This window comes from Emys orbicularis, chromosome 3, assembly GCF_028017835.1.
Source record: "Emys orbicularis isolate rEmyOrb1 chromosome 3, rEmyOrb1.hap1, whole genome shotgun sequence".
NCBI lineage: Eukaryota > Metazoa > Chordata > Testudines > Emydidae > Emys > Emys orbicularis.
In genome coordinates, this window is record NC_088685.1 from 115,137,069 (window position 1) to 115,160,800 (window position 23,732).

General features: G+C 44.3%; 1 protein-coding gene across 2 annotated transcripts in view; it reads left to right on the plus strand.

Annotated features, from left to right (window-relative positions):
• The window catches only part of LOC135876128 (SAM and SH3 domain-containing protein 1-like), an 873,117-nt gene that overhangs the window by 782,120 nt on the left and 67,265 nt on the right, over positions 1-23,732 (plus strand). For both annotated transcript variants that reach the window (XM_065401311.1, XM_065401313.1), the window contains exons 5-8: positions 6,933-6,973; positions 8,001-8,087; positions 10,326-10,438; positions 14,472-14,573. In XM_065401311.1, the coding sequence (XP_065257383.1) occupies positions 6,933-6,973; positions 8,001-8,087; positions 10,326-10,438; positions 14,472-14,573 (343 nt within the window). The remainder of the gene's footprint in view (positions 1-6,932; positions 6,974-8,000; positions 8,088-10,325; positions 10,439-14,471; positions 14,574-23,732) is intronic.

Sequence of the window (23,732 nt, forward strand, 5' to 3'; positions counted from 1 at the left end):
GATCCTTCTGTGCATGTTCTTGCAACTTGCTAAACATCACATCCCCTGCCGATGGCCGTGTTCAGACTGCACTAGTAGAACCAACGTGGCTGGTTCCATGTTGGCTGTGGGGGTGGGGGGAACAACAAAAATTACAGCTCAGTGTTTGTTTCCACTGAGAATGTTTTGACCTGCTTAAAGAGCCATTGCTATGGAAACGTAATGAGAAGATAATTGAATGGAACCTCTTTGCCTTCCATCTCTTTACACTGATGCCAGGAAGGTCAGAACCTTGCAGCCTTGCTTTCCCTTCAGGTCCATGCAAATTTGATAAGAAACTAAAGGCCCATTTTCCTCTTCTATGCCAGCCCCGTTAGATAAATTATCTTGTGTTCAGTTAGTAACAGTTATAAAGATGTCGGTTTTCACACTGATTATATGACTGGGCCCTATATAATACATACAGATAACCAAATGGCCTTCCAAAGGAGCATGCAAAGGCTTTTGTGTTGGTTAATTCAGCAACCCAAATGTGAATAATATTTTTAGATCCAAAATCACATCCTGAACCATCCAGTCCAAAAGGGTTGTAAATAGTTATTGATAAGAGTTAAGAGGGCCAGTATCAATTTATTGAAGATCATAATGGTGTTAGTTTCATTTTTTTGGACTGCAATGGACACCTGTGGATTTTATGTCCCATAAATAAGATGTGGCCATGTTTTAAAGCGTACTTGCATTTATAACGTTTAAGGTAAAATAAAAGCCAGTCAGAATCACTTCATTCTCTGCTCCTCTGTTATGGTTTGTTTTGAGAATGATGGGCTTTTGAAAGCCAACAGCATATTCATAAAAGCAGCACATGGTGTCATTTGTTTCCCTTTCCAATTCTGTAATAGTCCAGCTCAGGGCTATTTCACATCTCAGGGCACGTATGGACTGTGTCTTGTAAAATCAGCCACTGTGTATGCAAGGTAAGCCCTGGTGCTTTCCTATCTAAGAATAAAATCAGCTCACAGTTAATAGGGAAAATTGTAGCCTACCTAGTTCAATAGAGCTGTAACCCAAAGCCCATTTTCTAGGTGGATACTTTGTTCAACTAGCCTGTGTTCCATACACGTGCAGTGATCTCTGGCCTTAGGGGGATGTCTTGGCGGCACAACCTCTAGGGCAGTGGTGGGCAATGGCCCGTCAGAGTAATCCGCTGGTGGGCCGCCAGATAGTTCATTTACATTTGCACGGCCGCACGCCCGCACGCAGCTCCAAGTGGCCACGGTTCGCCGTTCCCAGCCAATGGGAGCTGTGGGAAGCAGCGCAGACCGCAGGGACGTGCTGGCTGCCACTTCCCGCAACTCCCATTGGCCGGGAACGGCAAACCACGGCCACTGGGAGCTGCGGACGGCCATGCAAATGTAAACAAACTGTCTGGCAGCCCACCAACAGATTACCCTGATGGGTTGCGAGTGGCCCGTGGGCCACAGGTTGCCCACCACTGCTCTAGGGCTTGAAAAGGAGTGTATGGAATGTGCAAACAGGTAGGTATAGAAATAGCATTACCATCTGCTGCAGTTTAATAACAAGATACGTCCTGGTGGTACCTTTGGTACAGCTGGTGTTGCCATGGTGTGTTTAAAACTCTGTGTACCCAAGACACAACTCCATTGGAGTATATCGTTTCTGCAAAACAGGTATGTAGCAAACATGTTCTTTGGATCCAAAGAGTAGCCTTCATTTTTAACCTATTCTGAGGCAGTTTTTTATTTCTTGTTTCCACATCTCAGGCCCACAAGGTCTTAAAAATAGGCCTAGGAATGGTTTTGAAATTGTGAGATTCACAGATAAAGTTCTGGGCGTTTCTAAACTTCTATCCTACATAGGATTGGAAAATATTTCTATAAGAAGAGCTCTGTGTAAGCTCAAAAGCTTGTTTCTCTCTCCAACAGAAGCTGGTCCAATAAAAGATATTACTTCACCCACCTTGTCTCTCCTCTTTGTGGAATATACTTGGCAATATATCCTTCTTGTCTGAAGCTAGATCCATAGATTTCTCAGGTATATGCTGTGACAGAATACATTTCATATGGAAGCCTACTAATGAAGTTGTACATCAGAGCACAACAAAACTGAAGGCCTCCCCAGTAGAGTAATGGCATTTGGCTGCCTTTCAGACATGCAGTGCTGAAACTTCTGCCAAGTGTCACTGCATCATTAACTTTCAGTACAAGTTATCAGTCTATGAATGGAAGAACACAAATCACTTTCAGCGCACGTTCACAGAGGAGCTGCAGATTTAACACAGTAAGGAAGTGTAATTGGCAAATCAAACAGAAACCAACTCTGAGGGCCTATGGAATCTTTCACCATACATGTAAGAAGTGAAACGATTGATGTTTTTATATCCTTGGTAAAAAATAAATAAATAAATAAAATCAAAGTTGTCTGGGAGAACTTACAGGCAAGTGCCTTGTCTTATTGAACACTCTACTTTTCCATCTTGTAAGACAAGCTGTTAGTATTTTCAAGGTCAGCCCAGAGATGGAAGACTTCGGAATTAGAGAATGCATGAAATGACGATTGGACATGTTTGCCCTTCTACCCAAGTATTATCTCTTTGCTTTGTCTGGTGCCAGGAATTTGCGTCCTAGGACAATACTCAGTATCTTCCCCCCCCCCCCCCCAAGTCAGAGTTACAAATTAGATGTTGGCCTGCTTGCTGTGGACATCTCCCCTCCATCACTATATCTAGCCCAGGAACATCCAAAGATTGCTGCTGATGCAAGGCTTTGGTAGTTGATGTGAAATGAGTTGGTGGGCCACTCCCTAGTGAACAGATGCCACAACACCAGCACCACAACCTGGTACATACTTGCATCCCGGTTGGCAGCTTTGGCAGTGAAGAAGAGGAGTAATATGGATTTGGAGGCTGAACAACCCTCTTGCCACAAGAAATGGTCTCTCTGGCTCAAGGCAGAGCTGCCATGGTGGAGCAGCATGGAGAAGCTTTCATGGCTCGGCCTATGGTGTTCCTGTTCTGATAATAAATAGGACTTCGTTTTCCAGGGATGTCAGTTTGGCACCTTCCATGAGCACTGAATTCGCTAAAAAAGTATTTGCTGGATGCTGAAGTCCATGCAAAGGCGCAAAAAGGTAACAGGGTTGGTTTTTTCATCATAGAGGCTGAAAGCCAAGTTCTGATGTTGCGCTCATAGAAAGGTCCGTGTGCTTTATGTTTGGGATCGAGGAATGAGTGAGTGATGCCATTTAGGAAATGCCACTGCCATCATTACAGTAGAAATCCATTAGAAATTGAAGTCAATGAGAGTTTTGTCACTGACTTCAGTGAGGCTAGTATTTCATTCAAAATCTAAAGGGACTGAGAACTTTCCTCCTGTGCCTGTTGTTCAAGCTCTTTCCTGAAAACCAAATATTTGACTGCAAGTGCTGTGAACCACCTAGGTTATTCATTTTCTCCCTAGAACAGGGGTTCTCAAACTGGGGGTCAGGACCCCTCAGGGGGTCACGAGGTTATTACATGGGTCACGAGCTGTCAGCCTCTACCCCAAATCCCGCTTTTGCCTCCAGCATTTATAATGGTGTTAAACATATAAAAAAGTGTTTTTAATTTATAAGAGGGGTCACATTTAGAGGCTTGGTATGTGAAAGGGGTCACCAGTAAAAAAGTTCGAAACCCACTGCCCTAGAAGTTATCCCATCCAAAAGTAAACTTCATCAGCAAGGATATCAACAAATGCCCCCTTCCACCTGGTGCAGTCCAAATCTGGAATGTGGTTGCATCAGCTGGTTTGCCGTTTGTGCCGGATTACATTTCTAATCAGACTGAAGTAGAAAGGAGATGGCATTTCACAGCTCTGCTGTGCCAGCTTCTCTTTGCTCGGATGAATTACTGAATCAAAACTAAACTTCATGCTATCTCATTTTCCCTTTAATGATGTCTTTTCAAATTGATGAGCATGATTTTCATGCTTACAAAATGCTGGCCTGTAATTGCTTGGATTGTTTACATTGTGAATCGGTATGAAACAAAAAAGTTTTCCCTTTGGAGGTTTTCAGAATTGATCAAAAACTCTGCGGTGCCCTCTGCTGGGAACCCAAGAAAATGCAGAAGAGCATGGGGAATTCAGACAAAAATGAAATACAGAAAAACCTCAGAGTTGCAAACACTAGAGTTACGAACTGGCCAGTCAACCACACACCTCATTTGGAAAGGACGCAATCAAGCAGCAGCAGACACATACGCACACACACGCACACACACACACACACACATGCAAATACAGTACAGTCCCGTGTTAAATTTAAACTGCTTAAAAAGGGGGGGGGGGAGGAGTTTAAAGAAAAAGACAAGGTAAGGAAACCGTCTGTGCTTGTTTCATATAAATTAAGATGGTTAAAAGCAGCATTTTTTCTTCTGCATAGTGAAGTTTCAAAGCTGTATTAAGTCAATGTTCAGTTGTAAACTTTTGAAAGAACAACCATAACATTTTGTTCAGAGTTACGAACAACCTCCATTCCCGAGGTGTTTGTAATTCTGAGGTTCTACTGTAAGTAGAAACAACGAGGAGTACTTGTGGCACCTTAGAGACTAACACATTTATTTGGGCATAAGCTTTTGTGGGCTAAAACCCACTTCATCAGATGCATGGAGTGGAAAATACAGTAGGAAGATGTATATACATAGTACATGAAAAGATGGGGGGTTGCAAACCCATGAAAGCTTATGCCCAAATAAATTTTAGTCTCTAAGGTGCCAAAGGACTCCATGTTGATTTTGCTGATACAGTCTAACACGGCTACCACTCTGAATGCTGTAAGTAGAGTATACCATGTACTGTATACAAGACTTGGTTTGTAAAACTGGTGTGGAGGGGATTGGTTTTGTGTTTTTTTTCATAGATTGAAATATGCATGTTTTTATTTGCATAGGTACAACATAGGCATTGTATTATCAGGCATTATTGTATAGTATAATGTAATAGAGCACTATGCACACATAATCACACTAATAATGGCCTGCACTGAGTGTGTGATCCAAAGGCCATTGAAGCCAACAGAAATATTTTCATTGATCTAAATGGGATTTGCTTCAGACTCCTAGATAGAGATTTTCATCTGAAGATTTCAAAGAACTTTGCAAAGTTCAGTAACTATTATTCATGGACTTAAAAACGGAGCAAATGAGAGTTACTTATCACTTTGGCTGATATTCTTACATAATATGGGCTAAAAAATAAGTCCTTTTAGCTGGATTTTGAGTGAGGAAGTGACAGTAAAGCACATGATGGGAGTCAGGAGAGTGACTGATAATCAGCTCTGCCGCAGACATCCTGTCTGATCTGAGGCAAGGCACTTAGCTTTTCCGTGCCTTGGTTTCCCATCTGTAAAGTTAGGGAAATGATAGTTCCCTCTCTCACAATGGTATGGGGAGGGTTTAATTAATGAGTACAGTAAAAGTTGTGTTATTCGGCTCTGTACCAACTGGAAAGCTCTCTAAACCAGCATTTCTAATCTTCATAGAAAGGCCGGTGTATAGTCCGGTTGGTGCAGGGCCGACAGGCTCCCTACCTGGCTCCGCATGGCTCCCCGCAAGCGGCGACCTGTCCTGGCTGCTCCTAGGCTGAGGTGCAGCAGGCGGCTCTGTGCGCTGCCTCCGCCCAGGCGCTGCCCCTGCAGCGGTGGGGGGTCCGCTCCAGGTCTTCGGCGGCACTTCGGTGGTGGGGGGTCCTTCAGTGCCGCGGAAGACCCGGAGCGGACCGCTGGGTATTTGAATTGGGCCCCGCAAGTCCTAAAGCCGGCCCTGCCTGCAGCTCCCATTGGCCGTCGTTCCCGGCCAATGGGAGCTGCAGAGCCAGTGCTCGGGGTGGGGCAGGAGCAGCGTGCAGAGCCTCCATGGCCGTTCCTCCACCTGTCCTGTCCTGGCTGCTCCTAGGCTGAGGTGCAGCAGGCGGCTCTGTGCGCTGCCTCCGCCCAGGCGCTGCCCCTGCACCGGTGGGGGGTCCGCTCCAGGTCTTCGGCGGCACTTCGGTGGTGGGGGGTCCTTCAGTGCCGCGGAAGACCCGGAGCGGACCGCTGGGTATTTGAATTGGGCCCCGCAAGTCCTAAAGCCGGCCCTGCCTGCAGCTCCCATTGGCCGTCGTTCCCGGCCAATGGGAGCTGCAGAGCCAGTGCTCGGGGTGGGGCAGGAGCAGCGTGCAGAGCCTCCATGGCCGTTCCTCCACCTAGGAGCAGCCAGGACAGGTTGCCGCTTGCGTGAAGCCGCCTGAGGTGAGCGCCCCCCGGTTCCGGCACCCCGAGTCCCCTCCTGTGTCCCAACCCCCTGTCCAGAACCCCCTCCCACTTCCAGACTCCCTCCCAGAGCCCGCATCCCCTCCTGTGCCCCAGCTCCGCACCCCCTCCCACACCCAAATTCCCTCCCTCTTAGTTAACTGGCACCCCCTATCCCCCCAACATGCCAGATAAAACAGCTTTTACTATAGTCATAAAGCATTTTGTGCTCGTAAAATGAAAGGCACTATAGAAGTGCAAAGAGTTATACTGTCAGTTAAACAACGTAACCTTAGTCTAAATGAATACAGGATCACAGAAATACAGCTTCTAAATTAGTCAGAATGCTACTTTATTATATAGAAAAAGAAAAATATGTGAATCAGGGATCCTTATGATCCCTTAGATGTAATTGTGGGGTTTTAAATGCATATTTGTCTGTCTTGGTCAAAAAACTTGTTTCAGGGTTTTCAGAGAGGAACTAAGTTCATGTGGTCAAACTATTGCGATCAGAGCTGAGAGGCTGTTTGTAAATAGCTACATTTAGAAGAAAAAGAAGGGAAAACATTTGCTGATGCATTCTCTTGAAACCACAATTTACTGTAATCAGATAGCTCCCAGGAGATGTGAGAACTCTGCAATAATTAGTCCATTTTTCTTTTGTGTTCTAGGCTTTCCCTTCATAAATCAAGTTCTGAAGAAAACTCTGTAGGTAAGTATGTTTCATTTCATGTTTCCCTCTGTTTAATTCTTACATCTCTTTAAGTTTTGTGTATGTTGGGTGCGATTATCAGAAGAGCTGAATACCGACAATCCTAACTGAAGTTTGTGGAAGTTGGGGGGGTGGAGGGGGGGCGGAGGGTACACCTTTGAAAATGAGGTGCAGCATCTACAAGTGGCAGACAGATCCAGTCCAGCTAATATTGTCATTTTGTAAATATGCAACTCATGAGTTGCAAATCCTAGAATGTTAGATCATTGCTGGTTTGTCCATTTGCCTTGTTCAAGCCACCTCTTGCACTAACTTTCAAATCATTAGGCATAATTTGCCAGCCTCTCTCCCTTAATTTTTGAGATACTTTGTGTTGTTTTTAAATGGTGTATTTGTATTTCAAAGTTTATTTTTCAGCCTGCCCTCTCATACTTAGCTCCTGGAACTAGCTCTGGTACTCATTAGCTAGAGTTATAAAATCCTGAGGTTTTTGCTGAGGGTATTTGGTTTTTATTCCTTCTAAGGCTACCTGCACCTGGTTTAAACTGAGAAAACTAGAAAACAAATAAATGGCAGGAGTCACAGCTGTAGTTAATGGTCTCATAGCATTTCTCATGCAGATCAGCAAAGGGAATATATAATAAAATAACATTCCTTATCTGAGTTGGGGTTTAGTCTAAAATAATTGTGCCTTAACTAAAGAGAATAAAAAACAAAATGCTGCAAAAATACAGCAAGGGTTGACATGAACAGTTAAAATGTCAACAAGAACACAAAAGAGTCTGTGTTTTATAATTCAAAAAATGCCTCTTGGTAACTTATCTCAATCCTCCACAACCATCCTTGATGCCAAAGAACGTACATTTATTTTAGATAGCGAGATTAGCACAATTCTTGTACAGATCAAATTCAGAAAATGAGAAAAATTGGGGAATTTTTCTTTCTTGGTAAAGTTACATGCTGAAGTTTTCAAAGAGGAAAATCTAATTTTCATATTAATGTTCCTTTCCTGTACATTTTTCTTAAGGGAAAGCAGACTGGAAAAAGAAGAATAAGTATTTTTGGCAGAATTTCCGAAAGAATCAGAAAGGAATAATGAGACAGAGTTCGAAAGGTAAAACCTTTACAGACACAGTGACACACTGCATTAAAAATGAGTCTCTGTAGCTCCTTAAAGTCTAAGAAACAAGAATCACAAAACAGAAACTAAAACATTATAGTAACTTGGCAAATAGGGATCTATGTAGGTCTAATATGCTAGATAAATATGATCAGATTTGGTCCATTGTGACTTTAGCTCAGGGGTGGGCAAACTTTTTGGCCTGAGGGCCACATCTGGAAATGGAAATTGTATGGTGGGCCATGAATGCTCATGAAATTGGGGGTTGGTGTGCGGGAGGGGGTAAGGGCTCTGGTTGGGGGTGGGAGCTCTGGGATGGGGCCAGAAATGAGGAGTGCAGGCTCCGGCTGGGGGTGCGGGCTCTGGGGTGAGGCTGGGGAATGAGAGGTTTGGGGTGCAGGAGGGTGCTGTAGTCTGGGATTGAGAGGTTCGGAGGGCGGGAGAGGGATCAGGGCTGGGACAGGGGGTTGGGGCATGGGGAGAGGCTCAGGCTCCAAGTGGCACTTACTGAAGCGGCTCCCGGAAACAGCGGCATGCCCCCCCCCCTCCGGCTCCTATGCAGAGGTACGGCCAGGCAGCTCTGCACCCTGCCCTGTCCACAAGCCCCACCCCTGCAACTCCCCTTGGAGCACCAGAGGTGGCCATTGGAGTGCATAGGAGCTGGAGCGGGGCCATGCCGCGGCTTCCGGGAGCTGCATAGGGCAGCCCCCGACCCTGCGCCCCAGCTGGAGCAGTGCAAGCCCCAAACTCCACTCGCGGGCCGGCTTAAAATGGCTCATGGGCCGTAGTTTGCCCACCCCTGCTTTAGCTGCACTCAAAGGATGAGTTATCCGCTGTATTCTGTTAGGCCTCAATCCTGCAAGGTTCTGGGTGGCCTGTTAAAGTCAATGGGAGATAAGAGTGCTCTATTAGTGGAAGATGTATGTCTAAATGCCCTAGAATAATATGAAAATATCAGTGTGAAATCCTGGGGAATGGGAAAGGCATGTCTTCAAATATAACATCTGATCCCCTTTTTTTGCCCCAAGGCTGTGCTTTGATGCTTCTTGATCTCTTCTTTGCTCACTTTGGCCAAACCCAGCTGATTTGAGGGAGGTTGTGGCAAGTCACAATTTGGAGGCTCAGAATGTTCCTTCCATTGCAAATAGAGAGAGAGATTTTCAATTGAAGCTGGGTTGAAAAAAGCTGTACGTTTAAGATAGGTTGCATCTGGCATGTAAATAGGAGGGCTAAAGATACTTTGTATTTATTGGCTACACTTGCTATGATTTATTCTTATGGCTGACATGTTTGTTTAAGGAATAGTTAGCAAGAGACTCCACCCTGCTTTGGCTCTGCAGTATCTTCTCCAATTTGCTTTAAGGCTGAGCTCAGCATGGGTCTGCATAGTGCCCGTTTGCAAGCATAAAAAGGGATGAAAGTATTTGCCTGCAAATGAAAACGCATAAGATGAATCCACCAGTTAGGTTATCGGGGCTCCTTCCCCAGTTCTGCTCCAAGTGGACACTGAGCGTAGCTCTGTACTGTCGTAGAGTCACACAGGTGCAGTGATGCTGTAGCGCAAACGTGGAGAGCAGGAAGTTGCTTGCAAACGCACTCTCTCCTGGTTGGATCACTCTGTTGCAGGCAGATGCCTCCCCAAACCGCTGAACAGGCACAATGAACGTGGTGAAAGTTTGTTAAAGATGACAGGACTCTGATTAGAATGTAAAAAAATGTCTTTAGAAGTGACTTATCAAGGCAGGTTGCTCCCTTTACTGCTCTGGCCACTTTCAAATGTGATCCTAATCAGTGGTATGTATACACCTATACACATTATGATTTTGGCTGCATCTGCTTTCTTCTTACCAAACTCTGCTGATTTCAGCACACACAGTAGGACGTTTATTGTAGGCGAGGGGCACCGATCTCCATCACTGTGGAGAAATAAGGCTGCCCTCTTTCCTGTATTTTCCAGTGGAACAAAACTGGCAACCTGCAGGTACATCGCTGTGTTGTTACGCTGCGTCCCTCTGCCTGATGCAGTATCAGTCACGAAGTTGTGACAACCGCAGTTTTCCCCTACACAGATCAAATTATGGCGTATGGGGAGGGTTCATCCAGCCTAGCCTGACCCAATTGGGAACTGGGTTCTGGAACTGAAGCAGTATCGCCAATGCTTGTTTCCAAACACTTGCCTTTCGGTGCTGAGTCGTTTTATATGTGCGTTGCATCTCTTCCTTTCTTCTTCAGGAGAGGATGTTGGTTATGTGGCAAGTGAGATCACAATGAGCGATGAGGAACGGATCCAGCTGATGATGATGGTGAAAGAGAAGATGATCACTATTGAGGAAGCACTTGCTAGGGTATGAGATGCATATAGTTACCCATGATTCGTTCTATCCCAGTTTCCTCTGGGGAGGATGCCCTGTATCCTGTCATCTGTTGGCCCTAGCAGGGTGTTTTTCTGAATAGTGGAGTGTTGTGCAAAGAACAAAGTGGTGGTCCACAGTACCTCTGCGGAGTGTGATAGTGCCGGCACTTTATCATAAGGTCACGAGGCTGACTCCACAGTAAAGGCTGAGGTTGCACTTTCAAACTAAACGCCTATTTTCAAACACTTCTAACTTTGTTCAAGAAACAAGTATCCTTTTTGATACAAAATTTCTTATGCTTTCAAGCCCAACATATATGTAGTTCTGAATGAGAACCAGTGCCTTAGTCATGTTTGGAAAAGAATTAGGCTGAGATATCAGTTACAATACTAAATGCCAAGCATGCATAGCACAGTCAATTTCACTAACTTCAGAAAAATACCCCAGGCTGTAAAATGCACCAGTCTGAGACATTCAAAGGTTTGGGTTTATGACTGTGCCCATTAAGAGAAGGAAAATATGATGGATAGTTTGGACTCTGAAGTCTTACTGAACATCATAAAACAATTCTGTGTAACCTCTAAAGAGGGTAGACCCTTGATGCATGTGGTGAAAGCTAATCACATGACTGCAAGTAATTGAGTCATCATTGTTTTCTTATCCTAACTTCCATCACAGCCACATCATTCACTATCCTTTCTCATTGTGTAGTGTCAAATTCAGGTCTGATCTACACCTAAAACTTCCATAGACCTAGCTACTGCCTGTTGATTGGGTGGATTTACTACGGTGAAAGAAAAAACATCTTCCCATCACTGACAAGTGTCTACACTACAGTGGCATAGCTGCAGCTGTGCCACTGTAGCGCTTGTAGTGTAGATACACCTGCAAATTGTGATTCCCTTGTGCCAGGGATATCTTGAATTTTATTTGCCTGTGAGGGACTCGGTGCATTCATAGCAATGTATAAATAATAATATAGACTCTGCAGTGTTTTATAAAATAATAAAACAAATAGTTTTATCATATGCTAAATGGAGACAGAGTAGATGTATCAGTGCATCTTTAAATAAATATATTCTAAGTATCACTCACATGAAGTCAGAATACTTCAAAAGCATTCAGGCTGTCTGAGCTAAGGGAGCTTGTTCCCTATGTAAGAGGACAGCCTGCACCTGTTCAGCACACATTTCTGCAAGCCCTTTTCCTGTTGAAGTTTCCCCCATCTGCGTACTGACCAAGCCCAGTGTTGGTTAGTTTTTAATACCACATTCAGGCTAGCACTGTAAATAGCCATCTAACATCTTGCTTCAATTGATTCCTCACAAATAAGCATAAGATTTCATCTGATGTTCCCTCACCACCGTACCTTTCTGTATTGCACATTGTCCATGTCAGGCTTTGCAGTTTTTATCTGTTCTTGCTAGAATGTGCTTATCATTAGCTGTTGTCATGCTGCTCAGGGCTACACATACACTTTGATCTGGGAGTGTAATTCCCAGCTCAAGAAGACATACCTGCACTAGTTCTGATCCAGATAGCCCATAAAAATAGAGTATAGCCAGGGCAGCATGACAGCGAGAGGGGCTAGCCACTGGGCTCTGCTCTATTTTTAGTGTGCCAGCTCAATCAGAGCTAGCATGGGTATGTCTCCTAGAGCAGGAATTTTCCATTTTTGTTCTTAGACAAAAGATGATTTGTTTTGTTCAAGTTTCATGAAAATCTGTTCAGCCATTTTGGGGGACTTGCCGTTAAAATTAAGACAGATGCTTTTTTTCACAAAATGCACTGGCTCACACGAACTTTCCTTTGCGATTTATTTTTTTAAGATATAAAATCCCAAGAAATATAATATATATGTTAATGTAGCATTAAGGTTGACATTTGCATAAGAGCCAAGAAATTCAGTGTTCAGATTGCCACAGCAATAACATTGTCCCTTTGTGCAAATACGTGATCACACAACATACATGCTGTAACACCAAGTATTATGTATGTGCAGCTTAGGTTATGGAAAAAGGTGGAGTTTAAGCATAAAATGGTGCTCATTTACATTCTGTTTATTTACACACACTTCCTTGAGTTAGAGTGGCAAAAAAGATGAAGATCCTTTATTTTATATTGTATGTATGCAGTGTTGTAGCCATGTTAATCCCAGGATATTAGAGACACAAGGTAGGTGAGGTAATATCTGTTATTGGATCAACTTCTGTTAGTGAGAGAGACACAAGGTTTTGAGCTTACATAGAGCTCTTCTTCAGGTCTGGGAATGGTACCCAGAGCGTCACAGATAAATACAAGGGTGCACTGGACCCTGCCATAACCACTGATGCAAAAGCTGCAGACACTCTCCACTGCTATGATGATCAATATCCCCCGCAACACAATGGGTCCTACACATGCCTATCACAGCATGTGGTGTACCTCATCCAGTGCACTGATTGCTCCCATCAGGCATTGCAAAAACTTCCCAAAAGGCTGGATGGTGGTGAGTTGCACAGTGGGATACCTACCCATGGTGCACTGCACTCTGCATCGATACAAGCACTCCTGGGGAGTACACGCACTACCAACACAATGAGCCAAGTATTCACACCCACCAGTGATATACTAACGGCAGCAGCTGTATGTTGACGTAACGTAGGTCGACATAACTTTGTAGAGTAGACATAGCCTCGGACACTCTGGTTACCTTCCCCAGACCTTGAAAAGAGCTCTGTGAAGCTCCAAAGCTTGTCACTTTCACCAGCAGAAGTTGGTCCAGTAAAAGATATTACCTCCGCTACCTTCTCTTTTATATTGTATGTTGTTTGGTGAATAGTATGCCCCATTCGCTAACATGTATGAAATCATATAATAAAAAACATTAAGATTCCTAGTGTAACCTTAACACTAAGAAATTTCTCATTTTTTCTGCAATTAATTCTTTACCTTTGCATTGTTTTTTGTGTGTAATAATAAAGTATAATATGAATTATGCTTGTAGTTGCACTTCTTCCCTCTAGTGGCCTGAATTACTAGCAATAAAATGTACATCAGTGATTTTATCTCGTTTCCCTTAACAAATTTAGGTCTTGATCCAAAACCCCTTCAAGTCAATGACAGTCTTTCCACTGATGTCAATGGACTTTAATCAGAAATGTAAACCAGGAACTGAGAATGTTTGTTATGCTTGTAGTTGCACTTCTTCCCTCTAGTGGCCTGAATTACTAGCAATAAAATGTACATCAGTGATTTTATCTCGTTTCCCTTAACAAATTTAGGTCTTGATCCAAAACCCCTTCAAGTCAATGACAGTCTTTCCACTGATGTCAATGGACTTTAATCAGAAATGTAAACCAGGAACTGAAAATGTTTGGGACCTAATTTTCAAACCTGAATTTTGATGGCTACATGCATATATACATCCATTGTGTCTGCAAATGCCACACTTGTGCACACAAATAGTTACTGAAATATGCAACTTCCAAATTTGCTAGGGGACCATTCTCATGTTGCATGCACAACAGATGCAAGCAAAATGCTTGTGTCCAACTTCAGTGTCCTCGTTGACAATTTGACCCATTTGGAGTTGGTTCTTTTCTGTGTATTATACTTTTTATTATAAAACAATAAAGATAATCATTAGTTTTAAATTTAAAAGAGCTGAATCTCAAACTTCCATCCCTAGATCACTTTCTTTGTAAGGGAGGTACAAAGACTACCTTGAGTTAACCTATGCAGTGCAAAGTGTTTCTTTAACAAGGAATGTGTAATTTGCATCTTGGGAGCCACAATTCATTAGTTAAAATATACAATGTTTCCAGATCACTTCCTCCTTTTGATTAGTGTCATTACCTCAAAACTTTTTTTCCATTCTAATGTAATTAGAGGATTAAAAACGAGAAATGCACTGCAGAAGTTCTGTTTTTCCCATCTTTACAACAGTATGGACAGAAACTGAAAGTGACTATTTGTTGCTGGTTTATGCAGATCTCATAGTTCAGTATCCATTGAGTAACATTTCTTTGTTCTTTCATTTCAGCTGAAGGAATATGAGGCCCAGCACAGGCAGTCAGGCATCACAGACTCTACAGATTGGCCTGACGGCTCGTACCCAACATTTGACGGGTCTTCCAATTGTAATGTGAGTACCTGTCTCTATTATATCACTACCCTAACGCTACAAAATCTTTTATTGATATCCAAAAATAGCCCAACTCACCAGAATGATTTATTCAACACCATCTTTTTGTGTCATGGGATACAGTGCTTCTGTCATCTCACCATCAGGTCTTCAGTATTGATTGAAAATCCTCAATGTCCAAAGTCTTAAGCAAGGATTGAAAATAACTCTCTAAATATCTTCTTTTTTTGCATCCAGCTCTTCATCACTTACCATTCAAAACAAACAATACATAGGCAAAATACCCACCTGCTATAGAGAAAAGTTGTTTAGAACCTTCTTAGGCAATAGGACCTCTTTATCAAACAAAGTCAACCTCCTCAACTGATGTGAATCAGTCTAGTTCCATAGACTTCCATAGAGCTCGCTGATTTACACTAGCTGAGGATCTGGCTATGACCTGAGTCCCCACTGTTTTCCATTCAAACAGCTCCAACCATCCATTTGCTAACTTCCAGCCCAGAATGTTTGCAATTTATGCCAGACCCATAAACACTAAAAGAGTTTTCCTGCCTTGTTTTTTTTTTTTTACATCTGAGTTATGTAGATAATGACTTTCCTTGTTTGTATGGACATCAGATAGTCTGTGTCACACAATGTTGAGTAAATTAATATTTGGAAGGAAGAAATCATCATTTTTGTAGAGTTGTCTACTCCCATCTGTTTATCTAATTGAAAGTTCATAGATAAATCATATGCCCAAACACATTTGGCAGTCCTATTCAGACTCTTTGTATCCCACATAATTAAATCATAGACCCTTGAGACTTTTTTAAAACCATGAATGGAATCTTTTAGTAAACACAGTGGGAGGTTGGCTTCTCATTCTTAGTTGCTCAGAGAAATGCTGTGTCTTCTTATTTGGAGATTTAAAAAAGGGGAACACAAAAATGGGGAAGCTAGTTAAACAGAAATTAAAAGATATAGTCCAAAAGTGAAATACCTGTAAGTAGCATGGAAACTGTTTAAAAACACTATAACACAGGTTAAAATTAAATGTATACCCCAAATAAAAAAAAAATAGTAAGAGGACCAAAAAAATGCCATCATGGCTGAAAAACAAAGTAAAAGGAGTGGTTAGAGGCAAAAAAGCATCCTTTAAACATTGGAAGTTAAATCCTACTGATAAAAATAGAAAGGAGCGTAAACTCTGGCAAGTAGAGTGTAAAAGTATAATTAGGCTGGTGAAAAAGAATTTGAAGAGCAACTAGCCAAAGACTCAAAAACAAACAGCAAAAAAATTAAGTACATCAAGAAGCAGGAAGCCTACTAAACAATCAGTGAGGCCATTGGACAATTGAGATGTTAAAGGAGCACTCAAGGAAGACAAGGCCATTGCAGGCAAACTAAATGAATTCTTTGCTTGTCTTCACTGAAAAGAATGTGAGGGAGATTCCCACACCTGAGCCATTCTTTTTAGGTGACCACCCCGCTACACACCCTCCCTCTTTAAGAAAGCTGACGGTGGGGGGGGCCTCCCTATTGCCCCAGCTTCCCTCGCAGCTGGGCTCACAGGGAATCCCGCTCCTGCCGCAGGCTCTCCACTGTCTGGAACAACCTGCTTCCCTCTTGAAGGGTTTGGGTGCCCACTGTAGCCTGCTCGGCTCCCATGTGGGTCTCCCTCCCTGTCTGGGTCTCCACCATGGCCTGTCTCACCCTCGCATAGATTCCCCTTCTGCTCTGGGGCCCGTCTGCCCCAGACCCTCTCCCTTCTGAAGCCTTGGTCTTCACCGCCCCCTCCCTCGGGGCAGTTTTGGACCCGGCCTGATCTTCTGGCCTCCCCCTCCTTCTCTGGGGTCCGGGCTGTTCCCCCTTGTAGCACAGGAAGCACATCCACTGCCTTCCTTTGGCCACCTCAAGGCCAGCCTGGGCCCTGCGAGTCCCGTAGGGGCACTCCCTCTTCTTGTGCCCAGGCTCCTGACAGGCCCAAGTTTGGAGCCCCCCTGTTGACTTCACAGGGGGCGCTCCCCCAGTTCCTCTTTTTCCGGGTGGGGCCTCTGTGCTCCATTCCGGTAGGGACACTCCCATTTATAGTGTCCCAGTCGCCCACAGGCGAAACAGTTTTTAGGCCCCGGCACCGGCCTCCAGCCCCAGGTGCCTGGCCCCCGATGAAGTCCATGTGCTCTCCCCTGCAGCAGCTAAAGCAGTCCCACTTGGTGCTCGGCGAGCCGTGCCACACAGGCTCTCCAGTAATAGTCCATCTTTGGTCTCCACCTTCCGTTCCTCACCATTCGTCCTTGCCCTGCCCCTTGTATCAGGGGTGGACCGCCTATGCCTGCATTCTCCACCACTTGTGCCGGGGCGACGACTCACTGGCATGGCGCCTCCTGCTGGTCATCTTGGGAATTAGCTCTTCCAGCCCGGAGTGCCTTCTGCAGGCCGGTGTCTCACCTGCCACTGGCCCCCGTGTCCCTCCCGGACCCCAGTGCCCCTCTATGTCAGGGTCCTGCTCCCTAGCAGTAACCCACAAGCTGGGTTTCCCCATCCAGGGGAACCCCCAACCCTCTATCCCCACCTTGCCTCAGTGGCTACTGCCAGTCACTATCTAGCCCCCGCTCACTGGGGCAGACTGCAATCTGTAAACCACTCATCGGCAAGGGGGGTTGGACCTGCTGCCTTTGATTATCCCTGGGCTGCCCCTCTGCAGCCCAAGTACCCTTTCGTAGACCTCTAATTAGGCCTGCAGCCTGGGGTTTTGCTAGGCTGGAGCTCCCCAGCTCCCTCTGCCCTTCCCCAGCACTGCTCCACCCTTGGTACCCTTCTCAGCTCCCAGGCTGCCAGGTCCTTCTCTCCCAGAAAGCTAGAGAGAGAATGCTTTCCAGTCTCTGGCCCTCAGCCCTCTTATAGGGCCAGCTGTGGCCTGACTGGGGCGAGGCCCTACCTGTGGCTGCTTCCCCCAATCAGCCTTTCTTTTCCCAGCTGTAGGCCCCTCCAGGGCTGTTTTAAGCCCTTCAGGGCATGATCGGGGTGATCACCCCGCTACAGGGTGTCAACAAATTTGTGGACAAGGATGTTTTGGTGGATACAGTGTACTTTGTCAAAGGCTTTCTGAAAGTCTAGGTCCCTCACAGAAGGCTCTTAAGCAAAGTAAGCAGCCATGGGATAACAAGGAATGTCATTTCATGGATCAGTAACTGGTTAAAAGACAAATCAAAGGTAGGAATAAATGGTCAGTTTTCAGAATGGAGAGAAGAAAATAGTGGTGTCCGACAGGAGTCTGTGGAATCAGTGCCGTTCAACATATTCATAAATGATATGGAAAAAGGGGTAAACCCTTTGCAGATTATACAAAATTACTCAAGATAGTTAAGTCTAAAGCAGACTGTGAAGAGTTCAAACTGATCTCACTAAACTGGGTGACTGGGTAACAAAATGGCAGATGAAATTCAATGTTGATAAATGCAAAGTAATGCACATTGGAAAACATAATTCCAAGTATCCAAACAAAATGATGGGGTCTAAATTAGCTGTTACCACTCAAGAAAAAGATCTTGGAGTCATTGTGAATAGTTTTGAACTATTGTGCAGCAACAGTCAAAAAAGCTAACAGAATATTAGGAACCATTAGGAAAGGGAAAGATAAGAAGACATAAAATATCATAATGCCTTTGTATAAATCCATGGTATGCCCACACCTTGAATACTGTGTGCAGTTCTGGTCACCCCATCTCAAAAAACATACGTTAGAATTGGAAAAGGTAGAGAGAAGGGCAACAAAAAGGATTAGGGGTATGGAACAGCTTCTATATTAAAAGAGATAAAGAAGGACCTGCAGAAAAGGTCCTAGGGGTTACAGTGGATGAGAAACTGGATATGAGTCAACAATGTGCCCTTGTTGCCAAGAAGGCTAATGGCATTTTGGGCTGTATAAGTAGGAGCATTGCCAGCAGATCGAGGGATGTGATCATTCCCCTCTATTCGGCATTGGTGAGGCCTCATCTGGAGTAGTGTGTCCAGTTTTGGGCCCCACACTACAAGAAGGATGTAGAAAAATTGGAAAGAGTCCAGCGGATGGCAACAAAAATGATTAGGGGGCTGGAGCACATGACTTATGAGGAGATGCTGAGGGAACTGGGATTATTTAGTTTGCAGAAGAGAAGAATGAGGGGGATTTGATAGCTGCTTTCCACTACCTAAAAGGGGGTTCCAAAGAGGATGGATCTAGACTGTTCTCAGTGGTAGCAGATGACAGAACAAGGAGTAATGGTCTTAAGTTGCAGTGGGGGAGGTTTAGGTTGGATATTAGGAAGAACTTTTTCACTAGGAGGGTGGTGAAGCACTGGAATGGGTTACCTAGGGAGGTGGTGGAATCTCCTTTCTTAGAGGTTTTTAAGGTTAGGCTTGACAAAGCCCTGGCTGGGATGATTTAGTTGGGGATTGGTCCTGCTTTGAGCAGGGGGTTGGACTAGATGACCTCCTGAGGTCCCTTCCAACCCTGATATTCTATGATTCTAAGACTGGGACTTTTCATTTTGGAAAAGAGATGACCAGAAGAGAATATGATAGAGGTTTATAAAAATCTTAACTGGTGTGGAGAAAGTGAAGAATAAGGAAGCGTTGTTTATTCCTTCACATAACACAAGAACCAGGGGTGAAACAATTAAATTAATAGGCAGCAGGTTTAAAACAAACAAAAGGAAGTACTCCTTCACAGAATGCACAGTCAACCTGTGAAACTTGTTGCCAAAACTATAACAAGGTTCAAAAAAGAACTAGGTAAATTCATGGAGGATTAGCCAAGATGGTCACTAGCCTCTGTTTGCCAGACCCTGGGAGTGGATGAATAGCTTGATTGCCTGTTCTGTTCATTCCCTCTGAAGCATCTGGCATTAGCCACTGTCAGAAGACAGGATCTTTGGCTAGATGGACCATGGGTCTGACCCAATATGGCCATTGTGTTCTTATGTAAAAATATTTTTACTAGAGCAATATTTGCTTTTAAGTATTCTAAAAACTGAAAGATTCTCATCTTTAACTAGATGGGATCAGGGGAATGATAATCCTTGTTCTCTTCCTGGTATGGCAGATTTATCTGAAAACTGGGGGGCAAATTGCTCTATGCTTCTGGTAGATCATCTTCCAAGCCGTTTTTGTGTCCAGCTGAGGAAGTCTATCTTGATATTTCTTTGCTTTGTATTTACAGAGCAAGTAAGTCAGTATATCAGATGGAGGTATATTTCCACCTCTCCCTTCCTTTTTTATTCCCCAGTGCAGTCCATTGTTCAGTCACAGCTCCAATAGAAGGGTTATTAACAGTCATTCTTGCCTTGTGGCATCTCAAGAGGGTGAAAGAGGCTGAAATGTTACCATTTATAGTAGGAAATATGAGTTAGATTAGCTGGCTCTGTGTCCCTGGACAACGAGTCAAATTAAGCAAGGCCATGGGTTTAAATGTCTCTTTTGGGTCTCTTATTCCCAGACCCCAAAATATAAGCTTCCTATAAGATAACATAAATTCTGAACAAAAGTAAAACTGTCCCTTCCAGGCTCTGTGGCTGGCAGACTATACTTATAGCGCTCATATAACAAAGTCTGAATTGGTTTTTATTGAGGTTTGTGGCAGTCACATACATCGTCCATAACATAGCTGTCTCAGAAACTCCCTTTTCCTTTGATCCAAACTCAGCAGGGGTCTCAATTCCAAAAGCTCTCCCTTCTTAGATCCTTCAACACTGGGTGTTCCTTCGGAGAAGTCACTCGGGTCGGACATACCTTTGAAGGTAGAACTTGACTATGATAGTCCCAATGTTTTCTCCCTAATGGAGTGACCTAGCAACTTTCTCCAAAAACTGGGTTCATTGTCTTTCTCTACGCTGAGAGCAGAGACATCTGCTACAGCTCTGTGCGTCATTGGTAGGTTTTAACCATCTTCCTGCTAAGTTCTGTGTGGGCCCATGTAGCCCATTTCAAAATGCCTCTGAAGATTTTTGCCCATTCTTTTAATTCCCCCCCCCCCCAGTGAATGTAGTGCTGGTGAAAGGCACCAATCTCATTTACCCTTCAAGGGAGAAACCAATCAGGCTCTTTAATGAGTTTTAGTTAAGTACTGGATAGGCTACCAAGGGAGGTTGTGAAATTCCTGTCACTGGAGGTGGTTTACTTGGTCCTGCCTCAGTGCAGGGGGCTGAACTAGATGACCTCTTGAGATCTCTTCCAGCCCTACATTTCAATGAGGCCACCCCTTTCATCGACCAAAAAGAAACTAGGGTAAAATGAGGTCAAAGGCATGGGGTTGTGATCAGCATCAAATGTGAAAGAGATTGCAAGTTGGGAAAATCAAGTAAAGAACACCAGAGTGAAAAATGTCAGATTGATAGGTCTGGAGACAAGTTTTCTATGCGGAAGTAGAGTAGACAGCAGTGATGCATGCTTCTCCAGACTGCTTTGCCAATGGGGCTCTGTTCTGATCTAGAAGGAGCACCTTCAGTTCAGTTTCCATGCTCATTCAGTGCCTATTAGGATGACAACTGATTGCTTTTGTGGTGATGGTTTTTTGATTCGGACTCTGATCTACTAGGGACTAAACTGATTCCACCAAACTCATTTAACATAGACCATCAAGCAGGGGAATTTTTAATATATTAGAATCCTTCTTTAAAAAGCCCTAACTTTTCACAACAGGGATGAAACCTCAGGATATGATTTTTAGTGAGTCACTGAAATTGGAATTTCTGGTTTTTATTAAAACTCCATGGATCTGCAGATTTAGTTGGCCTTTTTCTATTAAATCTCTGAGCCAAAGTGTTACTGAGCAGTTTTTAATGGGACTCTGTGAACTTAGACGATCAAGTTTCCATCTGAACATTTTGTACCCACTAGCACTGAGACTGAGCCATGGGATCCTAAAAGTGAAAGAAAGTAGAGAAAATAAGAGTTTCCTCCAATATTTTTAGTTTTTCACTGTATTTGACAGCCCTTTGTGTATGGACAGGATCTCTGCTTTGCTGATGATCAGTTTCATCTCTCCCATGTACTGCTCTGGAGAAACTCACATTTATGCTCTTTCACCACATCCTGCATTAGGATGGTTAATAATAACACAGACTTAGAGCTGCTGCTGTTCTGAATATGGGGCCAAGAGAGCATCGCCTGCTCCCCAGATTTTAACACTGGTCTGGAGAGCACTTGGAGTCTGGTAGGAGGGTATCAGGGGCTTATGCATTAGAATTTAGAGACCTCTGCTGTGTGTGTATGTGATTTCCCTGGTTTTGGTGTACGTCTTTGACACACCAACAGGCAGGAAACAGGACAATCTATTCAGAAATTTTGCAGGTAGATACCCCATGCAGTTAAGGAATTTACTTCAGTTGGGTAAAAGTGAGACGTTTCAAGTTGTCCCTTTAAGTCACCATTTAATGTGGATAGTAGAAAAAAGGAGATGAAAGAGCATGGTTCTTTCAGCTTTGCTGTTTCATTAAATGAACCAGGGAAACTATGGATATGAAGGATAGTGTGGGTGTATTTGTATCTTCAAAAGTCTGTTGTTTCCCTTGAATTCCAAGGGACTCCTCCGAGCCAGGCAAGTGCTCTTCCTTGCAGGGAAGCATGTTTCTTTCAAGTGTGGTTATGATCAGAAAAGTGACTCTGTGCCAAAAAGCACCTTCTTGCTCTAACATGCAGCTACACACAGAAGCTTCTGCAGATATTAATAGCTGAGAAGAACGCATATGGTTTTTCACTGACAATTCATGCATGCATCGTGCTGGTGTGGGTCCAATTGCCAATCAACTTGCCTGGTGGAGAACATCCTCCCCAATGCTATTTGTCATCATATGGCAGTGGGAGAGACTTGGCATATGTGGCAAGAGGTGTGAGAGAGAAGCAGATCGCAATGTTGTTCCCCTAGTCCCTCCTACTCTTTCCCAAATGTTTGAGGAAAAATTTACCTGCTCCTTAAATCCCCTGTTGGGGATGCTCTTAAGTGGCTTCACTAAGGCCCCTATGCTGCACAAGCAGGGGTGGCCAATCTGTAGCTCCGGAGCCACATGTGGGTCTTCAGAAGTTAATATGCGGCTCCTTGTATAGGCACCGACCCTAGGCTGGAGCTACAGGCACCAACTTTCCAATGTGCCAGGGGGTGCTCACTGCTCAACCCCTGGCTTTGCCACAGGCCCTGCCCCCACTCCACACCTTCCTGTCCCCTCCCCTGAGCCTGCCGTGCCCTCGCTCCTTCCCCCTCTCCCCCAGAGCTTCCTGCGTGCCACAAAACAGCTGATAGGGAGGTGCAGGCATGGAGGGGGAGGTGCTGATCGGTGGGGCTGCCGGTGGGTGGGAGGTGCTGGGAGCGGGGGAGAGGGGGCTGATGGGGGGCTGCTGACGTATTACTGTGGCTCTTTGGCAATGTACATTGGTAAATTCTGGCTCCTTTTCAGGCTCAGGTTGGCCACCCCTCATATTATGCAAAGCGTGGAAAAATAAGAACAAACTGGCAGTGTGTGCTCAGGCAGGGAGTCAGTTGTCTGCCCATGTAGCTGCATTAAGAAAGTGCCCTGCCCCACAACCCCCCATGTTAATGGTTTACTGAGCTGAGTAATGAGGGATTTTTTTCATTTTACTACATTTTTAATGGGGCCTGAAGAGTCCCTGTTGCCTGTTCTTGGGCCCCCACATCCTCCTTACCCTCTAGGGAAGATGATGATCCACTGGTAGCTGCCTGGGGCAGAGTGGTGGGCAGTCTCCTGAAGAGTATTCCGTTGTTGGTATGTCTGGGTAGGAGTGCTCCCCACGGAAGGCATCCAAGCATCTCGAGATAAAGGTAGAATTAGGAGAGAGTTCCAGGAAACTAAGATGGGAGATCCTGAGTGGAGGGAGGATGTTGGAGGGAGACCTAGAGGGATGGGAGCTCTGAGTTATAGCACTACAGACTTTGAAGTTAGCTTTGCCCTGCATCACAGAACTAGAGGAGCAGTCCTACAGAGAGAGTTTTGAAGGCTTAAACAAAAATTGGTTGGTTGATTATTGATTTTCTTTTTCCTCCCAGCCCATATCATTTGCATTTGCCTAACAACAAACTGAGAGAGACAAGATAGGTGAGGTAATAGATGTTATTGGACCAACTTCCATTTGTGAAAGGTACAAGCTTTCAAGCTTCACATAGCTCTTCTACAGGTCTGGGGAAGG